General features: G+C 42.0%; 1 protein-coding gene across 1 annotated transcript in view; it reads right to left on the bottom strand.

Annotated features, from left to right (window-relative positions):
* SEC16B (SEC16 homolog B, endoplasmic reticulum export factor) overlaps positions 1-25,133 on the bottom strand; it is a 269,950-nt gene that overhangs the window by 209,991 nt on the left and 34,826 nt on the right. Inside the window, exons 7-9 of the mRNA XM_040360362.1 lie at positions 22,008-22,140; positions 7,389-7,543; positions 5,247-5,308 (exon numbers count right to left, since the gene is read on the bottom strand). Of these exons, the coding sequence (XP_040216296.1) occupies positions 5,247-5,308; positions 7,389-7,543; positions 22,008-22,140 (350 nt within the window). The remainder of the gene's footprint in view (positions 1-5,246; positions 5,309-7,388; positions 7,544-22,007; positions 22,141-25,133) is intronic.

Here is a 25,133-nt window from a genome sequence, read left to right as displayed (position 1 = left end):
TCACGCCAGCTTCAATTTCACTTCCAACACAGTGTGGGGATCGAGTGGTGTGAGTTGCCTGGGTTTTATTTTCTGGGTCCGCCGAGACCGTTGCATTTCAGCCGCACAATACAGAGGAATCTTTGCTGTGTATTTATCACGCTTTTTAATTTTGGCATTGTGTGAGTGCATCTTTTGAAGATTTTGCTTGTGGTTTGTGATTAAATTACTTTTACGGTTTTACACTATGTCACACTTTCTTCATTTATGAGGATCTTACTTGTCCACCTGTCTGGGAACGGAAGCTCGCCTGCTGATGTAAACTAACTATAACAAAGCTACTGTGCCAAAACACGAGAGTGCTAGGCATATAGTTCCGGTGAGTGGCCATTTTGGTGGAGGATTCACTATTTTTTCACATCGGGTGTGGTGGAAGATTTCTTTGAATATGTTTTGAAGATTTTACACCTTGAAGGAGAGAAAGAAGTGTTTTTCCTTTTCGCTCTTCCATGAACTTTATGTTTTTCTATGAACACTTTTATCATGGGCTTTTGACTCATTTGCATTTATATTTGGATTATTATTATTTATTATTCATCACAGTGTGGATCACACACACTTGAGCGCTGTTTTATATATAATTTTTGGTTTATTGGTTTAAACACGTTATATATACTTTTTCATATTTTTGATTTTTACTTTGACATTTTTTGGGTTTAATGTCTGCCCTTTTTGTGGATTTTAAGAATTACAATTTTAAACTTTTTTACGCTATGAGGAGTCGTTTTCCTTGTTTTTTTCTGCTTTTCCCCATGTTTGGAGCCCACTGAGTCTACTATTAGCTGGTTTTGCTTCACCCATTTTTCCATAGCCTGAATTGGAGCGGAAGGAGTCACCTGTAAGTCGATTTATACAACATCCTGCCGAGGAGACCACTAATCCAGTGGGAACGAGGAGCACTACCACAGCAATGATCAGATTGGGCAATCGGCCCCCTATGCAAGTATGACCCACCACCGTATGGTGTCGTTTAGGTCCACCCTATCCGGTAAGGGTATCCTAATATTTGGCTTTGGAGGGATCACCTTTCCTTGAAAGAATAATTTCCATATTGATTCTACAAGAAAAAAAAAACCCTTTCTTGGATTTTTTTCACCTTCACGGACATTCATATATATGTCACTTATATTGAGTTTGTTTACTATTTATTCACAGTGATATGTTTGAATTTGTCTTTGCTACACTTTAATATTTTAGAACTGGTTATAGGAGTTCTTGTTATTGGCGATGCACTTTTATTTATTCACTCTTAAACCAAGGTTCCACTGTAATGGAACATGACTCAAGCCCTGATGCCGCGTACACACGGTTCTGAAAAACGACAATTTTTTTTTCCGAACATGCTGCATTTTTTAACGTCGTTCTAAACGATGTCGTTTTTCGGGTTGTAAAAAATTATCGTGTGTGGGCTGAAACAACGTAAAAAACCTGCGCATGCTCAGAAGCAAGTTATGAGACGGGAGCGCTCGTTCTGGTAAAACTACCGTTCTGAATGGAGTAAGCACATTCATCACGCTGTAACAGACAAAAAAGCGCAAATCGTCTTTTACTAACACGGAATCAGCTAAAGCAGCCCAAAGGCGAATGGAACTTCCCCTTTAGGCCGGATTCACACCTAGGCGAATTGAGTTAAACCGCATCCAATAGGCAGAACATTTCTAAATACATTGTTTTCAATGAGGCTGGTTCACATATGTGCGATGCATTCGCACTGCGCATTGCAGAAAAAACGTGTGCGTATTTTAGGCATTGCGGTGCGGCTTAGGTGCGAATTCAGGCCCATTATCTTATATGGGTACGCAGCTGATTCGCAGATGTGTTAATTTCTCTTCAGTGTTTCTCTCATTCAGCTCCATACACTGCCCCCCTCCCCTCTCCCAGGTCTCCAAATTCGCAGCTAATCTCCAGCTAAAACGCAATGGATCTGCTGAACACTTCTCTTATCTCTCTGCAGAGATAAGAGAGCTGAAATTCGCACCGCACTAGTGTGATTCCGGCCTTAAAGTGCCGTCGTACGTGTTGTACGTCACCACGCTTTGCTAGATAATTTTTTAAAAACGATGGTGTGTAGGCAACATCATTTTAATGATGAAGTTGGGAAAACTATGGGCCAAATCCTCAAAAGAGATACGACGGAGTAACTGCTGTTACTCCGTCGTATCCCTGGTCCTAACTATGGAACTGATCCACAGAATCAGTTTCCCATAGTTAGGACGAAGATCCGACATGTGTAATTGAATTACACTGTCGGATCTTAGGATGCAGTACCGCATCCGCCGCTGGGGGCATTTCGCGTCGAAATGCCGCCTCGGGTATGCAAATTAGGACTTACGGAGATCCACAAAGCTTTTCAGCTTCGTTTTTTCTCCGTAAGTTTTATTTTGCAAACGCAAAATTAGGGCTGCTTTTACAAGGTGTAAACTGTTTACACCTTGTAAAAACAGACCTTTCTTGCTAGCGACGCGATTTTTTTTTTTAATTTTAAATTTTTTTTTGGCGCCGTGTCTTTTTTTTTACCCGACGCAACTTTATTGTCCCGTCGCAATCCACAAAGCCCGACGTAACGTAATTTCGCGCTATGCACGTCGGGAAAATGACGTCACGAGCATGCGCAGTACGGCCGGCGCGGGAGCGCGCCTCATTTAAATGGGAATCGCCCCCTGGAGAAGAGGAACGCCTTGCGCCGGCCGGATTTAAGTTACACCGCTCAAAATTTCTAGGTAAGTGCTTTGTGGATCGGGCACTTAGTTAGAGATTTTGCGGCGGTGTAACTTAAATGGAAAAAGTTACGTTGCGCCGGGTTTTTGAGGATTAGGCCCTTTGTTTTTTAAACATGCTGAAAAACAACGTTTTTCTTCATGCTGAAAAATGATCGTGTGTACGCGGCATTACATTTCTTTGTTTGTCCCAGTACAAAAGTTGCAGCGTTCACTGTGGGCTTGCAGCACTAGACAAAACAACCAGCACTGAATGTTTCTGCAAGGTGGTCTAGAAGGAGGTGTACTCTAATGGCAGAAACCAAAGAGAAGAAGAGTATGTGAAATTATTATTTTATGGGGCATTTACATTTGTGCACACTTTCTGTTTGACAAATGGATAAGGACATTTTATGCACACAGCTCTAGATTCTCCTTCTAATAGCTATGCATATCAAAACATGCAGTCAGCATCTCTTCTGGATAACAGCTGAGATCAAATACCCTGATTGAGTACAGCGATAAACTTGCATTGAAAGAGAGAACAAATGAATAACAATCACTCCTTGGATCTATTAAACAGAAAGCACAGACTGTCCAAAAAATAGGCCATTGGAAACCTCATACATATATTTACAAACTACAACAAAGTTTTTCTAAACCTTGAGCACATTCAGCCTGTTATAAAAGGGCACATTATATAAAGATAATTGAACATGAATGTGGTAGGTATTACATTACATTTTTGAAACATTTTAAAATTATTTTGTTTACTTGAAAAATAAAAAACAATGTCCTATTTAAAGTTGAACTTTACCCATAACAACTTGATAACAAAGAATAATCTTTAGCAAGGAACATCCATTCCACATGAATAATTATACTACCAAAGTTAGTATGTACTTCAAATTGCCTCCAGCACTGTTCCCGTTTCTTGCTGGAGGCTGACATCTTGCTGAAGCCCAGCGCCCCTGAACAGCGGTAAATCTTTAGGCTGTCAGCAGCATCTGCCTCTACAAATTTGACACAGTGCCTAAAAATAGAGTGCAACTAAGCATGTGCAGAGCATGGTAAGCCAGGGGCATAGATAAGGGGGGGGGCAAACCCCCCCAGGGTCCCTGCTCTGCAGCCGCATATGGCACATACTGTGTTTTTGATCTGCTGCAAGTGTCAATTCAAAGTTAACAACTCCCCAAAAGAAGGTCACAAATGCAGTGTTTTTCAGAACCAGATTGCATGGTTGGTTTTCAAAAAAAGCTGCCTGCACTTCTTTGGTGCGATGTGGTACGATATAGCCCATTCAAAATGGGCTCAAATCACACCACACAGAATTGCATGTGAATTGCACAGGAATGCATTGCAGTGGATGTACCTGTACGTCCCCTCAGAACGGGTGCCTGCGCAAAGCCCCAAGTCTGCGCAGCGGCGCGATCCTGTGATGGCTGTGATGATCTTCTAATACAGCCAAACACTTTGGGATATGGGCGCTATTGGCCCTCCTGATCAAGTAATGTCTGTATCCAATCCCAGCCTCCACAATGTAAACAGAGACATGTGTCTCTCTCTTGGCAACCCCCACTAATCTCAGTTCTGTGTAAGTGATAATTTTACACAGAGAGCTGTCACAGATCACAGACTGCAGCCATTCCCACACAGTACACTAAGCACCGCTGTCACCACTGTCCCTGTCCCATGAACATCTGTTCAAGTGTATCCATGAACATGTGTACCAGTTCACAAAACATCTGTCACAGTGTATGGGGTATGTGAGGTATCGCCGGGAACGTCAGAGTGAGAGCAATAATTCTAGCACCAGACCTCCTGTGTAACTCTAAACTTGTAGCCAATAAAGGCTTATAAAGCATCACCTATGGAGATTTTTAAATACAGAAGTTTGGTGCAATTTCAAAAGCGTACTCAATTTTAAAGTGTGACATGTTTGGCAACTATTTATCCGGCGCAACACCATATTTTATATTTTACCAAAAACATGGGTATTATATTGTCTCTGTGTGCGTTGAAATGTATTAAAATGTATTTATGTGTTATAGTGTTTGAAATACTGCTGCGCAAACACTATGGAACATAACAATTCTCTAGGGCCTCTGCTACAAAAATATATAATGTGTGGGGGTTCCAAGTAATTTTCGAGCAAAAATATAAATTTTTAGTTCATCAAAAGAAGATTACTCTTATTCAGGATACTATACTAACCACTGGAAACATTTACATACGGCTAGAAAAAGAGTTCACACCATGCAGCTCCCAGCAGGGATCCTGTGCGTCCCCATTCACCATTTCAGGTCTGATTTCAGCCCGAATTTTTGGACCTGAAACGGACCAAAAGATGCACAGGACCTCTGTGCAAATTCGCACCGGAGCTGCAGCAGTGATATGTGAATCAACTCCATAGAGAGGCAGTCAAAATCTCCTGCTATTGCGAATTAGACGCGGGGAACCCAGCCTCAAACACTGACGGTGGAGACAATAGCATCAGCAAATACCACTGACCTCTGTACAGGTCCTAGAAAGTTCCTCATCTCCTCTTGTTCTGCAGTGTCACTGAGTAGAACCTACACAAGAAGGCAAGGCACAGGTTAGAGAATGAACTACTTTTAATGGCCACACCGTATTTAACTGTATTAGTTCAACTTTACCAAAAAGCTGCCTTTGCTGATGAGGGGTGCATCTTTCTCCAAAGTTTAATAATGCCCTTGCTATAGGTGTAGGCCATTTATGTACCTCATGAAGCCTTAATGGTAAATTCCTAGTATGCTGCTAAGGATGTTACTAAGACCCCTTTCACACTGGAGCGCTTTACAGGCAGCGCTATAACGCTAAAAAGAGCACCTGCTGTCTCTTCAGTGTGAAATGCCCAAGGGCTTTCACACTGGAGCGGTGCGCTAGCGGGACAGTTAAAAAAGTCCTGCTAGCAGCATCTTTGGAGCAGTGAAGGAGCGGTGTGTATACCGCTCCTACCCATTGAAATCAATGGGCACCGCGACTATACCGCCAGGAAAGCGCCTCTGCAGATCATTTTAACCCTTTCTCAGCCACTAGCAGGGGTAAAATTGACGCTAAAAATAACGGTGCTTTACCACCGACGCAGCCCCCACCCCAGTGTAAGTGGACTTAGTAAGGGGACTGTTCACCTTCCTCATCACAGAGGCGATCTCTCAAGCTACTGCATCAGGGGAGAGCCTCGTACATACGATCGGATTTTCCAACACCAAATGTGTGATGGACGTGTTTTGTAATCCGACCGTTTGCACGCTCCATCGGACAATTGTTGTCGGAATTTCCAACAACAAAAGTTTTATAGCATGTTTTCAAATCTTCCAACAACAAATGTGTCTTGTTGGATTATCTGATCGTGTGTACACAAGTCCATCTGAAAAAAAAATCCAAAGTACAAACACGCATGCTCCAAACCAATGCTAACCATAACACAACAATAGCAGAAGTTGCCCAAATGGTGGCGCTAAAGAGACCACATCGTTTTTGTGTATGTTGGCTGAAAAAGTTCTGCTGTCTGTATGCATATCAAGTTCACGGCCAACGACCCTTCGCACAAAATTCCACAGATTTGTCTGATGGAAATCCGATCGTGTGTACGAGGCTTAGGCCCCATACACACGAGAGGATTTATCCGCGGATTTCCATGCGATGGAGTGTACTCACCATCTAATCGAAATCCGCGCCGAAATCCTCTGGCGATGACGTGTCGCGCCTTCGCCGCGATTATGACGCGGCGACGTGCGCGACGCTGTCATATAAGGAATTCCACGCATGCGTCGAATCATTACGACGCATGCGAGGGATCCCTTCGGACGGATGGATCCGGTGAGTCTGTACAGACCAGCGGATCCATCCGTTGGGATGGATTCCAGCGGATAGATTTGATAGCATGTCATCAAATATTTATCCGCTGGAAATCCATCCCAGGGGATAAATATCCGCGGAAACAGATCCGCTGGATCGTACACACCATAGGATCTATCCACTGAAACCCATTCGCTGGGATTTTTCAGCAGATGGATTCTATCGTGTGTATGGGGCCTTAAAGTGGGAGTTCACCCCCAAATCAACTTTCTGACATTAGTTCCAGCATACTGCTAACATCTGCAGTATGCTGGGGTTTTTTTTTTTCGCTACTTATCGTTTTATGAGCCCTTGTTATCCGCCTCCGAGCGGGGAATCCTGCGGGGAGTAGGCGTTCCTAAGCGAAGAGGAGTTGATTGACGGGCTGCTAAAGCGCGTCACGGCTTCCGAAAATACCAAAAATGACACTCGGGTGTTTACGGCGCTAAACGGCGCCTGCGCCTGCCGTGTAGAGCTGACTACGCAGGCGCCGTAAACACCCGAGTGTCACTCTCGGGTATTTTTGGAAGCCGTGACGCGTTTTAGCCGACCGTCAATCAACTCCTCTTCGATTAGGAACGCCTATACCCGGAAGCGATCCCGGCTCGGAGCCAGATAACAAGGGCTCATAAAACGATAAGTAGCGGGGAAAAAAAAATGTTATACAGATGTTAGCAGTATGCTGGAACTAATGTCAGAAAGTTGATTTGGGGGTGAACTCCCGCTTTAACTGAAGCTGTTAGCAAACATTTGAGTTTTTTTTAAATGATCATATACAGTTTTCCAAGTTACCTCCATGCTGTGTATCTCCACACGTGCAGGCTGGCCTTCATCCGGGAAATTGGGGCGCACTCTAACCAGCTGCCCCTGAGCACCAAAACACACCGTTACATGCGGCAGAGAAAACTTCATTGGAGCTGTAGGCTGCGGAGTGCATTCCAGAGTCTCTTTAAATAAATTACAAATTGCAGTTATATTCAACTTTCTGATGTAAATTACTTGTATGATTAAGAGGAACTTTTGTACGAGAGGAAAATGGAATATCAATCAACATTCTGAAGCTTTTAAAAGTTATATTTAAGTAATAGAAAACATCATTTTAGTTGGACTGGATATTTTCAAGCACACAGAATAAGTGCTTTACCCTTCTTGTTATGGCGAACTTCACTTCTGAATAAAACGTTTAAAAAATATATAATTTCAGCTGTCCATTTACTGTTCTTGGACCTAATGGCATTTAATCGCTTAAAGTGGTTGTAAACCCAGTGAAGTGACTGGCCTCATGTGATACACAGAGACAAAACAAATGCTCCTACATAAGTTGTACCTGTTTAATTGCAGTATTCTCCTTTCTACATCTGTTCAAAGTGCTGAATTATAAAGCTTGTCTAGGTTGTAACAAAAAAACGGGGCAGAAAGCAAAAGCTATGCCGCGTACACACGATCATTTTTCGGCATGACAAAAAAAACAATGTTTTTCAGCATGTAGAAAAAACGATGCTTTTCCAACTTCATCATTAAAACGACGTTGCCCACACACCATTGTTTTAAAAAAATGCTTTAGCAAAGCGCGGTGACGTACAACACGTACGACGCCACTATAAAGGGGAAGTTCCATGCGGATGACGCCACCCTTGGGGCTGCTTTAGCTGATTCCGTGTTAGTAAACAACGATTTGCGCTTTTCTGTCTGTTACAGCGTGATGAATGTGCTTACTCCATTACGAACGGTAGTTTACCAGAACGAGCGCTCCCGTCTCATAACTTGCTTCTGAGCATGCGCGAATTTTTCACGTCGTTAAAGCCCACACACAACCATTTTTTACAACCTTAAAAACGACAACTTTAAAAACGTTGTGAAAAATTAGAGCATGTTCGAAAAAAAAATTGGCCATTTTTTAGAACCCGAAAAATGCTCTGAAGCCCACACACGATCGTTTTTAATGACATTAGAAAAAAACGTTGTTTTTTAGAACCCGAAAAACGGCCGTGTGTACGCGGCATAAGGCTTTACAACTAAGGGCCAGATTCACAGAAGAAGTACGCCGGAGTATCTACTGATACTCCGGTGTACTTTCAAATTTGCTGCGTCGTATCTTTAGTTTGAATCCTCAAACCAAGATACGACAGCTTTTGGCTTCGATCCGACAGGCGTACGGCTTCCTACGCCTTCGGATCGTAGGTGTAATACTTCGGCGCCCGCTGGGTGGAGTTTGCGTAGTTTTCCGCGTCGGGTATGCTAATTAGCTTTTTACGGCGATTCGCGAAGGTACGCGCGGCCGTCGCATTCTCTTACGTCGTCGCTAGTCGGCTTTTCCCGGCGTATAGTTAAAGCTGCTATTTCTTGGCCTATATTTAGACTTGCCATGTTAAAGTATGGCCGACACACAGACCAGCTGCCAGGCAACTCTGTGAGGAGAAAGACACAGGCTCTGATGCTGCAGCAGCCTGAGAAGGAACAACAAAATGAAGCCTTTGAATCAGACTTCATCAGCCCTGTAAAACAAAGGAGAAAAGTGTCATCTGGAGATAAAGTAAGTGACATTGAAATAGACTGTGATTCTGATGCTGATATTAACCCCTATGAGGTAAAATTGGACTCCTTTCCCACCTCTGGCAAAGCAATGCTTGACACTGATATGAAGGAAATGCTAAAATCATTGCATGGAGCGATCCAACATGACATGAGAGCATTTATGCAAAAATCTAAAGCGGAAATAGGAGATTTGGGTGAAAGAGTGGATTATATTGAAAACAAAATGACTGACTTCACTGACGCCCATAATGAATTAGTTGATGACCATTTTGCTCTTGAGGAAGAAGTCAGACAACTGAAGCTTAAAGTCTCAGACCTCGAAGATAGGTCTAGGCGAAACAATATTAAATTCCGCGGCATCCCTGAAAACGTAAAAAATAATGACCTAAGAATCTTTTTGCAAAAAATGTTCGTGGACCTTATCCCCTCATTGCAAAAACAAGATCTAGTGATCGACAGAGCTCACAGACTTCCTAAGCCCTCGCACATCGCAGCGAAACTTCCAAGAGATGTGATCGCCAAGATCCATTTTTTCCAGACAAAAGACATGCTAATGCATTTTGCAAGACACCATGCACCACTACCAGACCCCTACGGGGGAATTATCCTATACTCCGATCTTTCCCAAGCTACTATCTTGGCGCGGAAAAACCTGAATCCGATCACCAAAATACTTCGAAACCACAAATTAATTTATAGATGGGGTTTTCCAACCAAACTATCTGTGGAAAAAGATAACATGTCTCATACAATACACACACTGGAAGATGGCCTCAAGATTCTGAAAAAATGGAATCTACTCCCAAATGATGAAAGTACCCCGATCGATGGAACCACCAAAGAAAAACTGACCGCTCCTTGGAATGTCAGTCATGGATGACACAACCGCCGGTATAAAAATTCTTGTCTCTTTTCTCTCCAGTTTATCATGGCCTAAGTTCCTCAGGCACATGAATCCCAGGGAGCCCCTATCCTGAACCCCTGATCTATGATTAACAAAGCCCCCACAACGAGAGTGCACACATTTATGCACACAAGAGTTGCTCGACAACTCGCTTGTTTTTACATGTTATTTTTTGTTTTTGTCTCTGTTTTTGACCATGATCCTAATTTCCTTCCCTCCCCCCCTCACAAGCAATATCTTACAATCTTCTTTTTTCATGGAAGTTATGTAGTCGATGGACACGCTTTGCCTTTACTACATTCGATACATATACAATTCATCTATATGAAAATTATTCGCTATGCCTAATCTAAAACTACTCTCATTAAATGTGAAGGGCCTCAACAGCCCCTTCAAAAGAAAAGCCCTATGGAATGATGCCCTAAAATTCGGATGCGACATACTCTGCATTCAAGAATCGCATTTTGCAAGAGACAACCCTCCTCAATTTTCACACCCTAAATTCCCGCATATCTTCGCATCTCACAACAGTAAGAAAAAAAAAGGAGTCCTGACGATCATCAAGGATTCAATCTCCTTTCAACTTTTGGACTCAAAAATTGACCAACAAGGTCGGTATGTAATACTGGTTGCAAAGATTGAAAATACAATACTAACATTAGTCAATATCTACGCACCAAATAGGAACCCACAACAATTCCTTCAAAAAGTTATCACAATAACAAAGAAAATACAAAAAGGCAATATTATCTTATGTGGGGACTTTAATGCAACGATGGACCCTACTCTGGACACCACTAAAGGGATCCAATCCAAACGAAGAGGTTTGAAGAACATCTTTTCACAAGAAGACCTCCATGATCCTTGGAGGTGTCTCCACGCAACAGAAAAGGACTTTACGTTTTATTCAAATGTCCATAAATCCTATTCTAGGATCGACTTCTTCATCACTGACAGAGCTCTCCTCCAGAAAACCACAGATGCCCATATACATAACATAACATGGTCTGACCATGCTCCAATCTCTTTAATTATTGATCTAGCCCAACAAAATTCGAAGCATGTTCTTTGGAGGAACAATACATATATTTTGTCACATAGAGGAGCTCTGGCAGAGATGAAGGAAAGACTAGAAGAATATTTTAAATTTAATGACAACGACGAAGTCTCTATCTCTAGTATATGGTGTGCCCACAAAGCTTTCTCCAGAGGAATGCTGATACAATTGACGTCTAGGGAAAAAAAAAGGCGGTCACAGGAGGTAAATAATCTATTAGTGAAAATAGACAAATTAGAGAATGAACACAAGATAGCCCCCAAACACATCCTCCTCCTCCAACAACTTAATGAAGCCAGACACGAGCTTAGAGCGACTTTGATCTCTGATCATGAAAAATACCTCAAAAAACTAAAACTAAACCACTACTCCCAAGGAAATAAAGCGGGTAAGTTACTTGCCATGCAACTACGTATTAGACAGAACAAACAGAAAATCAATGAAATTGTTCACCACAAGTCAGGAAAAGTATTGTATAACCCACAGAGTATAGCTGATGCGTTTGCAGAATACTATGAGGGCCTATATAATCTAAAAAAAGATCATACTGTCACCCAACCAACCCTAAAAGATATAACCCAATTTCTTGATAAACTTAACATCCCTACAGTAGATTCCGCTACATTAGAAAAATTAAATGATCCTATAACAGTAAATGAAATCAAAAAAGTAATCTCAATGTTACCACTAAATAAAGCGCCCGGTGCAGATGGCCTATCTAGTGAATACTTTAAGGCATTTGAAAATATGCTTTCTCCATACTTGACCAGATTGTTTAATCAAGCTGTCAACACCCGCTCATTCCCTAAGGAAATGCTTGAAGCAATTGTCATCACAATACCAAAGCAAGGGAAAGACCCGACTTCTCCAACTAATTATAGACCTATCTCGCTACTTAATTCTGATTTAAAAATTTTTGCTAAGGTTCTAGCTAATCGACTATTAGAAATTACTCCTTATCTGATTGAACCAGATCAAGTTGGATTCGTGAAGGGACGTCAAGGCCCGGATAGCACCAGACGGATGATTAATCTACTTAGCCATGTAGAGCGCGGTCGGATGCCTTCTCTGCTTCTCGGACTGGATGCGGAGAAGGCATTCGACAGAGTGCACTGGGGATATGTAGCGGAAACCCTTAAGAAATTTGGTCTCACAGGATTTATTTTTGAAGCCATAATGTCTCTCTATACTACACCATCTGCTAGGGTATTTACATCGGGAAGTATATCTAAACCGTTTAGTCTCTCAAACGGTACTAGACAGGGATGCCCCTTATCACCCATTATATTCTCATTAGCAATTGAACCACTGGCGATATCTCTCAGATCTAACCCCAATATCGTAGGAATCAAGGTCGGTCAAATAGAACATAAATTGGGATTATTCGCGGACGACGTTCTTTTAACTTTATCTGCTACCGACACACTACTAGAAGAGGTAACCGCTATCCTAGATAAATTTGGATCAGTCTCTTATTATAAGATTAATCATAGTAAATGTTTTGTACTACCTATGAACATCCCGCCAGACCTAGTTGTTAAACTAAAACAACAATCTAGCTACAATTGGGACAACCCCTCCATTACCTATCTTGGGATTCAACTTACTTACCCACCTAATAAACTGTATGAAGCAAATTATCCCTCCTTATTAACTCAAATCACTCAAGATACACAGTCTATTAAAAAGACACAACTATCTTGGATTGGAAGAATAGCAGCCTTTAAAATGAAGACGTTACCAAAAATTCTATATTACTTCCGCTCCCTCCCCATCCCATTACCGACTAAATTTTTCACACAAATTAACTCGAAATTGAGCAACTTGGTCTGGTTGGGAAAGAAACCTAGAATTGCTTTATCTACTATGTCATTGGTTAAAGCTAAAGGAGGCCTAAACCTCCCAGATTTACGCCTATATTACTTCGCCTCACTCCTTGATCAAATGAGATACTGGTTCAGATATTCAAATGATAAATTATGGTTGAACATTGAACGAGAAGTGTCTAAAGGGAAGGATCTATTTTCCCTTTCCATGGCCTGCTATGCTCTACCAAAAATTAATACACCCAACTTCCTAACAATTAGAGCTACTCTGGCAGCCTGGAAGTTTGCTCTAACAAAATTACAGCCGACATGTAACCCAGTCCTAATGCCAATACCACTAGGAGTAATCGATTACTGTAAAGTAAGAATTACTACCACACCCTGGTCCAAACAGGGAATAAATTTTTTTGATCAGCTATCACCCGATGACATACATAAAATAACGAATAAACTCATAGCCAAACCGTTCAATAAAAACTTTGACCCAAAGAAAAGTGTGGAACTCCCTAGGGCGCTGTGGGAATTCTTCACTTCCTATAAAATAAGTGGGAAGAGAGGCATATCCCATATATATAAACTACTTTCATCTTTTCCAATTCAAACCAAAACTTTAAATATGATTAAATGGGAGAAGGATCTATCACAAACTTTTACGTGGGAAGAATGGCAAAAAGCCATCCATATTAACAGTTCTTCTTCTGCATGTGTAGAACATTGGGAGAACGCCCAGAAAATACTAAACCGCTGGTATTTGACCCCTTACAGACTATCCAAAATATTCCCTAGCTCCTCCCCCATATGCTGGAGATGTGAATCCCACACTGGCAATTTGTTACATACCCTCTGGGATTGTAAAACCTTATCTAGCTTCTGGAATAATGTATCCTCCTTTATCGCATCCTTCACTGGTAATCTAAAAATACTCACACCTGAATTAGCCCTACTAGGTTTAAATCTAGATGTCTATCCTCCTCAATTTAGAACTATAGTTGCCAACTTCCTTACAGCAGCGAGACTCACCATAACAAAACTATGGAAATCTACCTTAGCACCTAACTTATCTGATGTTGTCCAGAGACTCAATACTCAGGCTCACTATGAGCTAATGTTAGCACATAGGAAAGGAACCATAAGTAAATTCATTAAAAATTGGAATGAATGGATTACTCATCCTAGGGCCTCAAATTTTCTGAAGAATTTTAATAATTATTAAGTGTGTTCCTGAACGACTACACTCCTAAACTAGACCGGATGTAAAAGATAACTTCCTACTCACCTTCCCCTCCCCTCCTTCCCTTGATACCCCTTTATGTTAATTTTGATTTTATTAAATAATATAAGATAATGAGCCATAATCCCTTGTTTACAGCATGATCCCGTTGGGGTAAACAGGGATTGCTAGTTACTTGTTTAAGCATCTGACCACTATCCAACTGGACTAAGGCCCTATATGGTTACTGTTTAGTAAAATTATAATTTGAAGCCTACCCAGGCACACTGTTGAACACATAGTATGACTAAGAAACTGTTGTATTGTTATGACTCTTATTTGTGCTTTATTGTGTATCTTTGAAAAATACAATAAAAAACATTTGAAAAAAAAAAAAAAAAAAAAAAAAAAAAAAAAAGTATGGCCGTCGTTCCCGCGTCAAATTTTAAATTATTTTTTTTTTTGCATAAGTCGTCCGTGAATAGGAAAGAACGTAACTCACGTTGACGTTCAAAAAATCACGTTGGTGTGACGTAATTTCGCGCAATGCACGGCGGGAAATTTCAAATCGGAGCATGCGCAGTACGTTCGGCCTAACGCGCCTAATTTGAATGATCCACGCCCCATTTGAATTAGGCGGGCTTGCGCCGGAGGGATTTACGCTACGCCGCCGCAACTTTACAGGCAAGTGCTTTGTGAATCAAGCACTTGCCCGTAAAACTTGCGGCGGTGTAATGTAAATGCGATACGTTACACCGCCGCAAATGTACCTGAATCTGGCCCTAAAGGTTTACAACCACTTTAAGGCAACCTCTGCTTAGGCATTTTTTATTCATATGTTTATTATATAATAGGTTTCCACCATGTTTTTTGTTTTTGTTTGAGGAAACAGAAAGGTGGTGTTATTAAGGTGTTATTTTGATTTACAGTGAGAGGAATGTAATTTATGATGTTTGTAACCAGGTTTTGCATGTTAAAAAAAATAATATATAGATGATTCATATAACAGTAACTATAGAAAAGATTTGCCAATATACAGTAGTACAGGAACCCTTGTACTATCTTTATATAAAATGTTATACTTTTTCAATATTGCAACTAGTGTCCCTTTAAATGGCGTTGGCCAAGCAATGCAAACTATAGTAGAGATGGTTTTGTCCTGCACTGGATTGCCTAGATTAGACTTGGCTTTTACTGTGAAAACACGAGATATTGGGCTGAGATGAAAGGCAAGGCCTGTGATTGTTTCATTAAAAAGAAGGCATGTTGCTTAATTTGTTCAATAACGCCGCAGCAAAGGCCTTTTGGGTATTGCGGAAATTTGAGAGTAACTATAATGATTAAAGAGGAAAGCTTGCATTTCTTTCTCAGCTTTGTGATATGCTGTTCAATAGTCTGGGATTTTAATTTCCATAATTAAATGTTGTTTGATGTCTTTCACTTTGAATTAGATTGCATTTTAAACTTTTATTAAAACACCACTTTTCTGTTTTTAAAAATGCAGAATCACTTCTGTTCTGCTTTCAGATCAAAATCCTAGGAGAAAACAATGTTTTATTGTGGCACTATCAATGCTACAATCATTTGCAGGGCCAAAACATAATACTATAGACACAGAACCTCTGGTGCCTTAAAAGAGTTGTAAAGGAAAAAAAAAAAAATAGTTTTGCTGAAATTACTGTTTACAGGGTATAGAGACATAATAATTAACTGATTCCTTTTAAAAATGATTAAATAATAGATAAAAATCAATCATATAATGTAACTGCAGTTTCTAGTTTCGTTTTTGCATGTTGTTTCCTGCTTCTGTGATGTACAGAGCCACAGAGCCAATACAGGGCAGTGATGGTTTGGAAAACTAAACTGATTGGTGCTGAGGGGTTTTAGACACACAGGGGCAGATTCATCAAGAGATACGACGGCGGATCTCCTGATCCGCCATCGTATCTGTGAGAGCCGACGGTCGGATCTGTGAGATCCCACGGTCGGAGCTATGCGACTGATTCATAAGAATCAGTTCCGCATAGATCTCCCTTAGATCCGACTGGTGTAAGTGACTTACACCAGTCAAATCTTAGGCCCCGTACACACCATAGAATCCATCCGCTGAAAAATCTCAGCGGATCGGTTTCAGCGGATAGATTCTATGGTGTGTACATTCCTGCGGATATTTATCCGCGGGAATTTCACGATTCCAGCAGATAAAAATTTGTAGACATGTCTACAAATCTATCCGCTTGAATCGATCCCAACGGATTGATCCGCTGGTCTGTACAGACTCACCGGATCAATCCGTCCGAAGGGATCCCCCGCATGCGTCGTAATGATTCGACGCATGCGTGGAATTCCTTATATGACAGCGTCGCGCTCGTCATCATCGCGGCGACGGCGCGACACGTCATCGCGAGGGGATTTCGGCGCGGATTTCGATCCTATGGTGAGTACACTCCATCGGATCCAAATTCGCTGAAATCCTCGAGAGGATTTATCCGCGGAAACAGTCCGCTGGACCGTATCCGCGGATAAATCCTCTCGTGTGTACTAGGCCTTAGGCTGTAATCTCCCGCCGGCCGCTAGGTGTCGTCGCTTTTTTTTAAACGTCGTATATGCAAATGAGGAGAACCGCCGATTCACGTCCGTACGCCCGCCCGTCGCTCTTTTTCAACGTCGTTTGCGTTCGGCTTTTTCCGGCGGATAGCTATCCCTGCTAATATGAGGGGTAGCTAATGTTAAGTATGGCCGACGTTCCCGCGCCGAGTTTTAAATTTGTTACGTCGTTTGCGTAAGTACGTCGGGAATACGGATGGCCGTAAGTAACCTAGTCGCCGAAAACAATGACGTCCTAGCGACGTCATTTGGAGCATGCGCACTGGGCTTTTTCGCCGGCGGCGCATGCGCAGTTAAATCGGCGCGGGAACGCGCCTGATTTAAATTGTACACTCCCCCTAGCCGCGGAATTTGCATTCCGCCGGGGGGAATTAGGATCCGACGGTGCAATTTGCGAGGTAAGTGCTTTATGAATCATGCACTAGCCTCGCTAAATTGCACCGGCGGATCGTAAAACAGGTAGATCTGGCGGATCTAAAGATCCGCTGATCTACATGAATCTGGCCCACAGTAATCACACCTCCTTGATTAGTGACCACAGAGAGAAATCTCCCAGTACTGTGGTGATCAGGAAACAGACAACCATGAAGTGTGAAGATCAGAAAAGAATTACAGCAATTTGAGAGCAAAAATGAACGAGGACATGAAAACAGCACTGCATTAAGGTAAAGGAAGCTATTAAGATAAAAAAAAATTCCTTTACAAACCCTTTAAGTCCCCGGATTCAGAGTCGGATTCAGTGGCGGCTGGCACTCAATATCGTGGGGGGGCCGCATTCGCACTTCAACCCCCCCTGGGGCTCACTCGATTGGCGATCCACTATATTCCTGTGCCCATCGCTCTGTGTATCATGTAGTCCTGTGCCCAGCGCTCTGTATATTATGCAACCCTGTACCCAGCTCTCTGTGTATTATGCATTCCTGTACCCAGCGCTCTGGGTATTATGCAGTCCTCTACCCAGCGCTCTGTGTCTTATGCAGTCCTGTGCCCAGCGCTCTGTGTGTTATGCATTCCTGTACCCAGTGCTCTGGGTATTAAGCAGTCCTGTGCCCATCGCTCTGTGTATTATGCAGTCCTCTACCCAGCGCTCTGTGTATTATGCAGTCCTGTGCCCAGCGCTCTGTGTATTATGCAGTGCTGTACCCAGCGCTCTGTGTATTATGCAGTCCTGTGCCCAGCGCTCTGTGTATTATGCAGTGCTGTACCCAGCGCTCTGTGTATTATGCAGGCCTGTGCCCAGCGCTCTGTGTATTATGCAGGCCTGTGTCCAGCGCTCTGTATATTATGCAGTCCTGTGCCCAGCGCTCTGTGTATTATGTAGTCCTGTGCCCAGCACTCTGTGTATTATGCAGTCCGGTGTCCAGCGCTCTGTATATTATGCAGTCCTGTGACCAGCGCTCTGTGTATTATGGAGTCCTGTGCCCAGCGCTCTGTATATAATGCAGTCCTGTGCCCAGTGCTCTGTATATTATGCAGTCCTGTGCCCAGCACTCTGTGTATTATGCAGTCCTGTGCCCAGTGGTCTTTGTATTATTATATTACTTTACTTTCCAACTTCAAGATGGGCAACAAAAGAGCACAGTTTTGACAATGGTAGGTTCACAGCATCCATTTCCAGAATACACTCACTGGCCATTTTATTAGGTACACCCTTTCAATTGTTTGGTAACACAACTCAATGCATTTAGGCATCTAGATGTGGTAAAGACGACTTGCTGAAGTTAAAACTGAGCATCAGAATGGGGAAGAAAGGGGATTTATGTGACTGTGAACATGACATGGTTGTTGGTTCCAGACAGGCTGGTCTGTGTATTTCAAAAACTGCTGATCTTCTGGGATTTTCACACACAACCATCTTTAGGGTTTACAGAGAATGGTCCAAAAAAGAGAAAATATCCAGTGAGTGGAAGTTGTGTGGAAGAAAATGCCTTGTTGATGTCAGAGGGCAGAGGAGAATGGGCAGACTGGATTGAGATAATAGAAACCGTAACTCAAAAAACCACTCATTATAATTAAGGTATGCAGAATACCACAACACATTGAACTTTGAAGCAGATGTTCTACAGCACCAGAAGACCACAGCAGGTGCCACTCCTGTCAGCTAAGAACAGTAATCTGAGGCTACAATTCGCACCGGCTCACCAAAATTGGACAACAGAGGATTGGAAAAACATTGACTGGTATGACGAGTTTTGATTTCAGCTGTGACATTTAGATGGTAGGGCCAGAATTTGGTTTAAACAACATGAAAGCATGAATCCATCCTGCCTTGAATCAATGGTTCAGGCTGGTGGTGGTGTAATGGTGTGCAGGGTACTTTCTTGGCACATTTGTGGGCCCCTTAGTACCAACTGAGCATTGTTTAAACACCACAACCTACCTGAATATTGTTGCTGACCATGTCCACCGCCTTATGACTACAGTGTACCCATCTTCTGATGGCTCCTTCCAGCAGGATAATGGCAGTCACAAAGCTCAAATCATCTCACCATTGGTTTCTTAAACATGACAATGAGGTCATTGTACTCCAATGACCTCCACAGTCACCAGATCTTAATCCAATAGAGCACCTTTGGGATGTGGTAAAAGGGAAGATTCCCGACAAATCTGCAGGAACTTCGTGATGCCATCATGTCAATATGGACCAAAATCTCTGAGGAATGTTTCCAACACCTTGTTGAATCTATGCCATGAAGAATGAAGGCAGTTCTGGTGGCAAAAGCGGGTCCAACCCAGTACTAGCCAGTTATACCTAATAAAGTGGCCAGTGAGTGTACATCTTTAGGATACATATTAGCTCTGTAAAATGTAGGTTTCATCTTCAGCTTCTTACCTTGAAGGTTGACTGCGGTCAACATTCCTCTTAGTCAGGTTCACTTCTAGTCCCCAATTTCAATCCTACTCAAGGTGTAAGGACTTCACCAGGTATTCCCCAGCCACAGAATACCATACATTGGAGTCTTTACATATTTTCAGGAAGGGCCTCACCAACTACAGAGCAGAGCTCCTAACTCCTTACACTCTCCACTCTAACCCCCTCATATTTTATAAGGGAAGTCCACTAACATGGCCTTATAAGTTATCATTCAAAGACTCAAGTGATGGAATCTTTTTGACAACTCTTAACCACCAAGGGGCTTTGCTTGGTCGTATGATCCCATCTAAAAAAAAAATATCCAGCAAGCAAACGGTGATACCCATCATAACTGCCATAAGTGTTGTAAAGCACTAAGATATCACCACTAAAATTCTGCAAGATATTGTACAGAAACTAAACAAAAACGAAATTGTAACTCTCCAGCATTCAAAAGCTGAAAAAACTATTTGTTTGGTTTACTGATTCTAGACTTTAGTAAATTTAATTCACTACAGTTTTTTTTATACCCTTTGGGCTGTATTAATACTAGGGTTGTCCCGATACCGATACTAGTATTGGTATCGGGACCGATACAGAGAATTTGCGTGAGTACTTGTACTCGCGCAAATGCTCCCGATGCCTGATCCGATACCTGGGAGAGAGAGGCAGCGTGTAATGCCTGTGTCCCTGTATAATGCTCAGACGGCGGCCATCCAGTGTATAAAAGCCACGCCTCCTCCTCGTCTGTGATAGGGGAACACTCCCAGCAAGTGAGTCAGTGTTCTGCCTATCACGAACACCCTCTCATCCTCATCCCATGGACGAGGATGAGAGGATGTTCGTGATAGGCGGAACACTAACTCATTGCTGGGAAACTGAGTTCCCCTATCACGGACGAGGCACGGCTTTTGTACACTGTATGGCCGCCGTCTGAGCATTATACAGGGACGCAGGCATTACACGCTACCTCTCTCTCCCAGGTATCGGATCAGGCAATCGCCTTATTCATGTAGTTTACTTTAACAATCTGTACTGTAACCACCAATGAATCAGTCCATGTTCTCTCACACAAGTTTTTTTGATTATTACATCACAGTAGAGCACAACTGCTTGTATGACGTATGCTAACAAGTGCACTTCATTCATCACAGATGTCACATTTCCTTTGATAGTGTGCAGATAGGGCATAAGATTAGTGCTGCTAAGTACAATGTTTTTAAACCTCTATGTATTCTGAAGCCCTGTACACACGATCAGTCCATCCGATGAGAAGGGTCCTTCGAACCGTTCTCATCGGTTAACCGATGAAGCTGACTGATGGTCTTATGTGCCTACACACCATCGGTTAAATAACCGATCGGGTCAGAACGCGGTCACGTAAACCACGTATGATGGCACTATAAAGGGGACGTTCAAATCCAATGGCGCCACCCTTGGGACTGCTTTAGCTGATTTTGTGTTAGTAAAAGAGGATTTGCGTTTTTCTGTCTGTTACAGCGTGATGAATGTGCTATCTCCATAACGAAAAAGCTAGTTTTACCAGAACGAGCTCTCCCGTCCCCTAATTTAGTCTGAGCATGCGTGGATTTTTAACCGATGGTCGTGCGTACTAACGGTCGGTTTTGACCTATCGGTTAGGCGTCTGACCGAAAGGATAACTGACCGATGGGGCCCACACGCGATCGGTTTTGGACTGATGAAAAGGTCCTTCAGTCATTTTTCATCGGTTTTGACCGACCGTGTGTACGCGGCCTAAGAACTCCAACCAGCCAAACATTTGTCATGCTAGGTGTTGGACCACAATATTACTTCCTTTTTCTCTGTCCTGCTATTAGAGCTGCAGACTGCCTGGTATCTTTTATCAAAGGACTTCTAAACTCTGAGACAACAGGTTTAAGGAATTAATTGATCAACCAGCAATCCACCTAATCCTTTTAATTTCAGTGCCATTTGTCAGTGCCAGCCATCAATGCGCCACTGTCACATGACATTAAAAAAAGTATCGGTAATCGGTATCTGCGAGTACTTGAAAAAAAGTATCGGTACTTGTACTCGGTCTTAAAAAAGTGGTATCGGGACAACCCTAATTAATACTTTAGATTGTAAGCTCCATGAGCAGGGCCCTGCTATTTTTTCTGTATTAAACTGTATTGTAATTAAACTGCCCCCCCTCTACTTTGTAAAGCGCTGCTTAAACTGTTACCACTATATAAATCCTGTATAATAATAATACTGTCAAGTGAGTAAAGTAACCATTTCTTATTTCACTTTTATAAGAATAATAAGGATCTATAATAACAAAACATATATGATTATTTTACAGTTTAGTTATTTGGCTATTCTGCAGTGTGGTCCAGATTCTACAGCTTCTTGACTACTATCTTAATAGAAACAAAAAAAAAAACACTCACTTACCATCCTGTAATGGATTCCAGTAGTCAATCACATCTGCTGGATCATGCATGTACTGACTCAACTCATAACTACTAGATGACATACCCGAATCACGATACTGAGATAGCAGGCTGGGTTCATTTGAGCTTAAAGACTGCAGGGACAGAGAAATATAGGTAGACATTGCATACATAAATAAAAGAGAACAGGCTCTAAACAATGTTACTTTCCTCCCCAAGTTCTACCCTATATAAGCCAAGGAGTCCATACCGTTCGCTGCCGAGGTCTAATGCCACATACACAAAAAAAGTTTGACGGAATTTTTTCATCGGATATTCTGACCGTCTGTATGCCCCATCGGAAATTCCGACGGACTTATGCCGCATACACACGACCATTTTTCATGACGACAAATATTTCATTTTTTAAATTAATCGTGAAAAAACGGGCGTGTGTACGCTCCAGAGTATTTTTCGCGACGAGAAAAAATGAGCGTTAAAAATTTAGAACCTGCTCTATTTTTTCTCTTCGTTTTTCACGTCGTGTGTACGCTCTAACGACAGGGGGAAAAAAACATGCATGCTCAGAAGCAAGTTATGAGACAGGGAAATTAGCATAAGCTGCCCAAAGGGTGGCACCATTCGAATGGAACTTCCCCTTTATAGTGCCGTCATACGTGTTGTACGTCACTGCGCTTTGCTCAAGCATTTTTTTCACGATCGTGTGTATGCAAGGCAGTCATTTTTTCAATGACATGGATAACGGTCGTGTGGAATTATGTTTGTCTGTATGGAATTCCGACAGAGAAAAAAAACATGCATGCTCAAACAATTTGACGCATGCTCAGAAGCATTGAACTTTATTTTTCTAGGTTTGTCGTAATGTTGTACGTCACCGCGTTTTTGACGGTCGGAATTTGTTGTGTCCGTGTGTATGCAAGACAGCTTGAGCGGAATTCCGGGAGAAAAATACGTCGGAGTTTATTTTAATGGGAAAAAAAAACATAGATCTATACTCCATTTAAGAACTGTACCCGAGTCACCTCCATCAGATCATCCCCACAGCTATTACTCGTTATACCACCTGTCCCTCCCTTTAGATTGTAAGCTCCATGAGGAGGGCCCTCCCATTCCTTCTGTATTGTACTGTCCCCCCTCTACATTGTAAAGCTCTACGTAAACTGTTGGCACTATATAAATCCTGAATAATATTAATAATATACTGATACAAAAAATATATATATGAAAATAGGACACAATTTGGGACTTTTCATGTACCTTCTAGGGCTAAATGACCACTTGACCAAATGATTATAAGAAAATGTGGAATAAGACTTTATTCAAAACATCATACAAATTATTAATTAAAAATGCCAGCAGCATGGGGACACACACTATAATGGACGTATGCCATTGTATCTAAAACAGAAACTCTAATGGAGTTCCTAAATCTAAAAACAACCAGGGCTTTTCATTGCGTGCAATTTACCCTCTTTTGGACATTTGTTTAAATCGATTTAGATTCTTAGAGTTCACAGATATACAGTATTACAGTACATATTTTTAACATCCAGTTTGTTAGTACCGTCCATACTTGGATGTGGACATCTTTATTATTTAGGTGTTTGGAGATACTCTCCACAGGCTCCCAGACTACCTGTCACCAGACATGATACAATATTATACAGTACATAACAAGATCTAAGGCCCTGACGAAATGGGTTAGCCTGCGAAACGGGTTGGCCAAACAAATCGGATCTCATACCTAGGATAACAGCACCCTGGACAACCAGTTTAAGTTGCTTTTAAACAAACCTCTTCTTAATAATTTGTATGTTTTGAATAAAGTCTTGTGACAAATTTTCTTATAATCAATTGGTCAACCAGTCATTTAACACCAGAAGGTACACGAAAAGTCCCAAATTGTGTTGTATTTTATATTTGCTCTTTAAGGGATGGTGCGTGCTAAATTTTGTAATTGTTTCACACTTTCCTCACACACAAATACTTTGATAAAAACAAAAGTCAACAAAAAATAAGCAAAAACAAAAAATACAAGAACATGTATATGAATAAAAAATTGGAGCAGACCCAATGGACTACTTTTTTTTTTTTTTATGTTTCTATTTAACAGCTAATCATGACAATATATGAATAAAGGCACAGATGTCACAATAGGCAGGCAACAAATGGACAGTTCTGACTATATCATGTCATGATCATGTCAGAAGTTCAAATCTGTCCTGTGCAATTGCCCCTGTTTCTGCCTCTGTGAGTGGACAGCGAGGAGAGAGTCACTGCAAATGGGCACAGCACGTGATTAAGAGAGGACTCGGGTAAGTATAAGGGGGAAGAGGGAGCAATACAAACACTGGGACATTTTTTTATTTAATGCAGGAAATGTATTAAGTTAAAAAATGTCCAGGCTAAGGTTGGTGGAGAGAGGAAAACCATGCAAAGTACACTTAAAGCGGAGCTCCGCTGAAAAAAATATTATTTTTATATTAAAAGCCAGCAGCTACAAATACTGCAGCTGCTGACTTTTAATATTAGGACACTTACCTGTCCTGGAGTCCAGCGCCGTCCGCAGCAGAGGACGAGCGATCGCTCGTCACTCTGCTGCCCCCCCGCCATCCTCGGTGAGGGAACCATGAAGTGAAGTGCTCTGGCTTCACTGCCCGGTTCCCTACGGTGCATGCGCGAGTCGAGATACGCCTGCCGATTGGCTCCTGCTGTGTACTGGGAGCCGAATGTTCCCAAAACACAATGGGGGGACGGGGACGGGAGGTGAGGTCATGCCCGCAGTCTGCCCGAGACTGTGTGGCCGGAAGTGGGTGCAAATATCTCTCTTTAGACAGGTATCTGCACCCCCCTCCCCCCTAAAAGGTGTCAAATGTGACACCGGAGGGGGGAGGGTTCCGATCAGCGGGAGTTCCACTTTAGACACTTAACAGATAAATATTACATGAATGTACTGTGAGCTGTAGATAGAATAATTTTATGCAAAGGTTCCCTGAAGCCTGAATGTTATTTTATGGGTTCCAACAGGTTATAAAAGAGTGAGAAAGGCAGGTCTACCAAGCCTAGAAAAATGAAAATAATGACATAATGAATAGACCTGAGCACACAGGCATGCTTTCTATGTGGT

Source organism: Rana temporaria, chromosome 7 (genome assembly GCF_905171775.1).
Source record: "Rana temporaria chromosome 7, aRanTem1.1, whole genome shotgun sequence".
NCBI lineage: Eukaryota > Metazoa > Chordata > Amphibia > Anura > Ranidae > Rana > Rana temporaria.
This window is presented reverse-complemented; position numbering and strand designations above follow the sequence as displayed.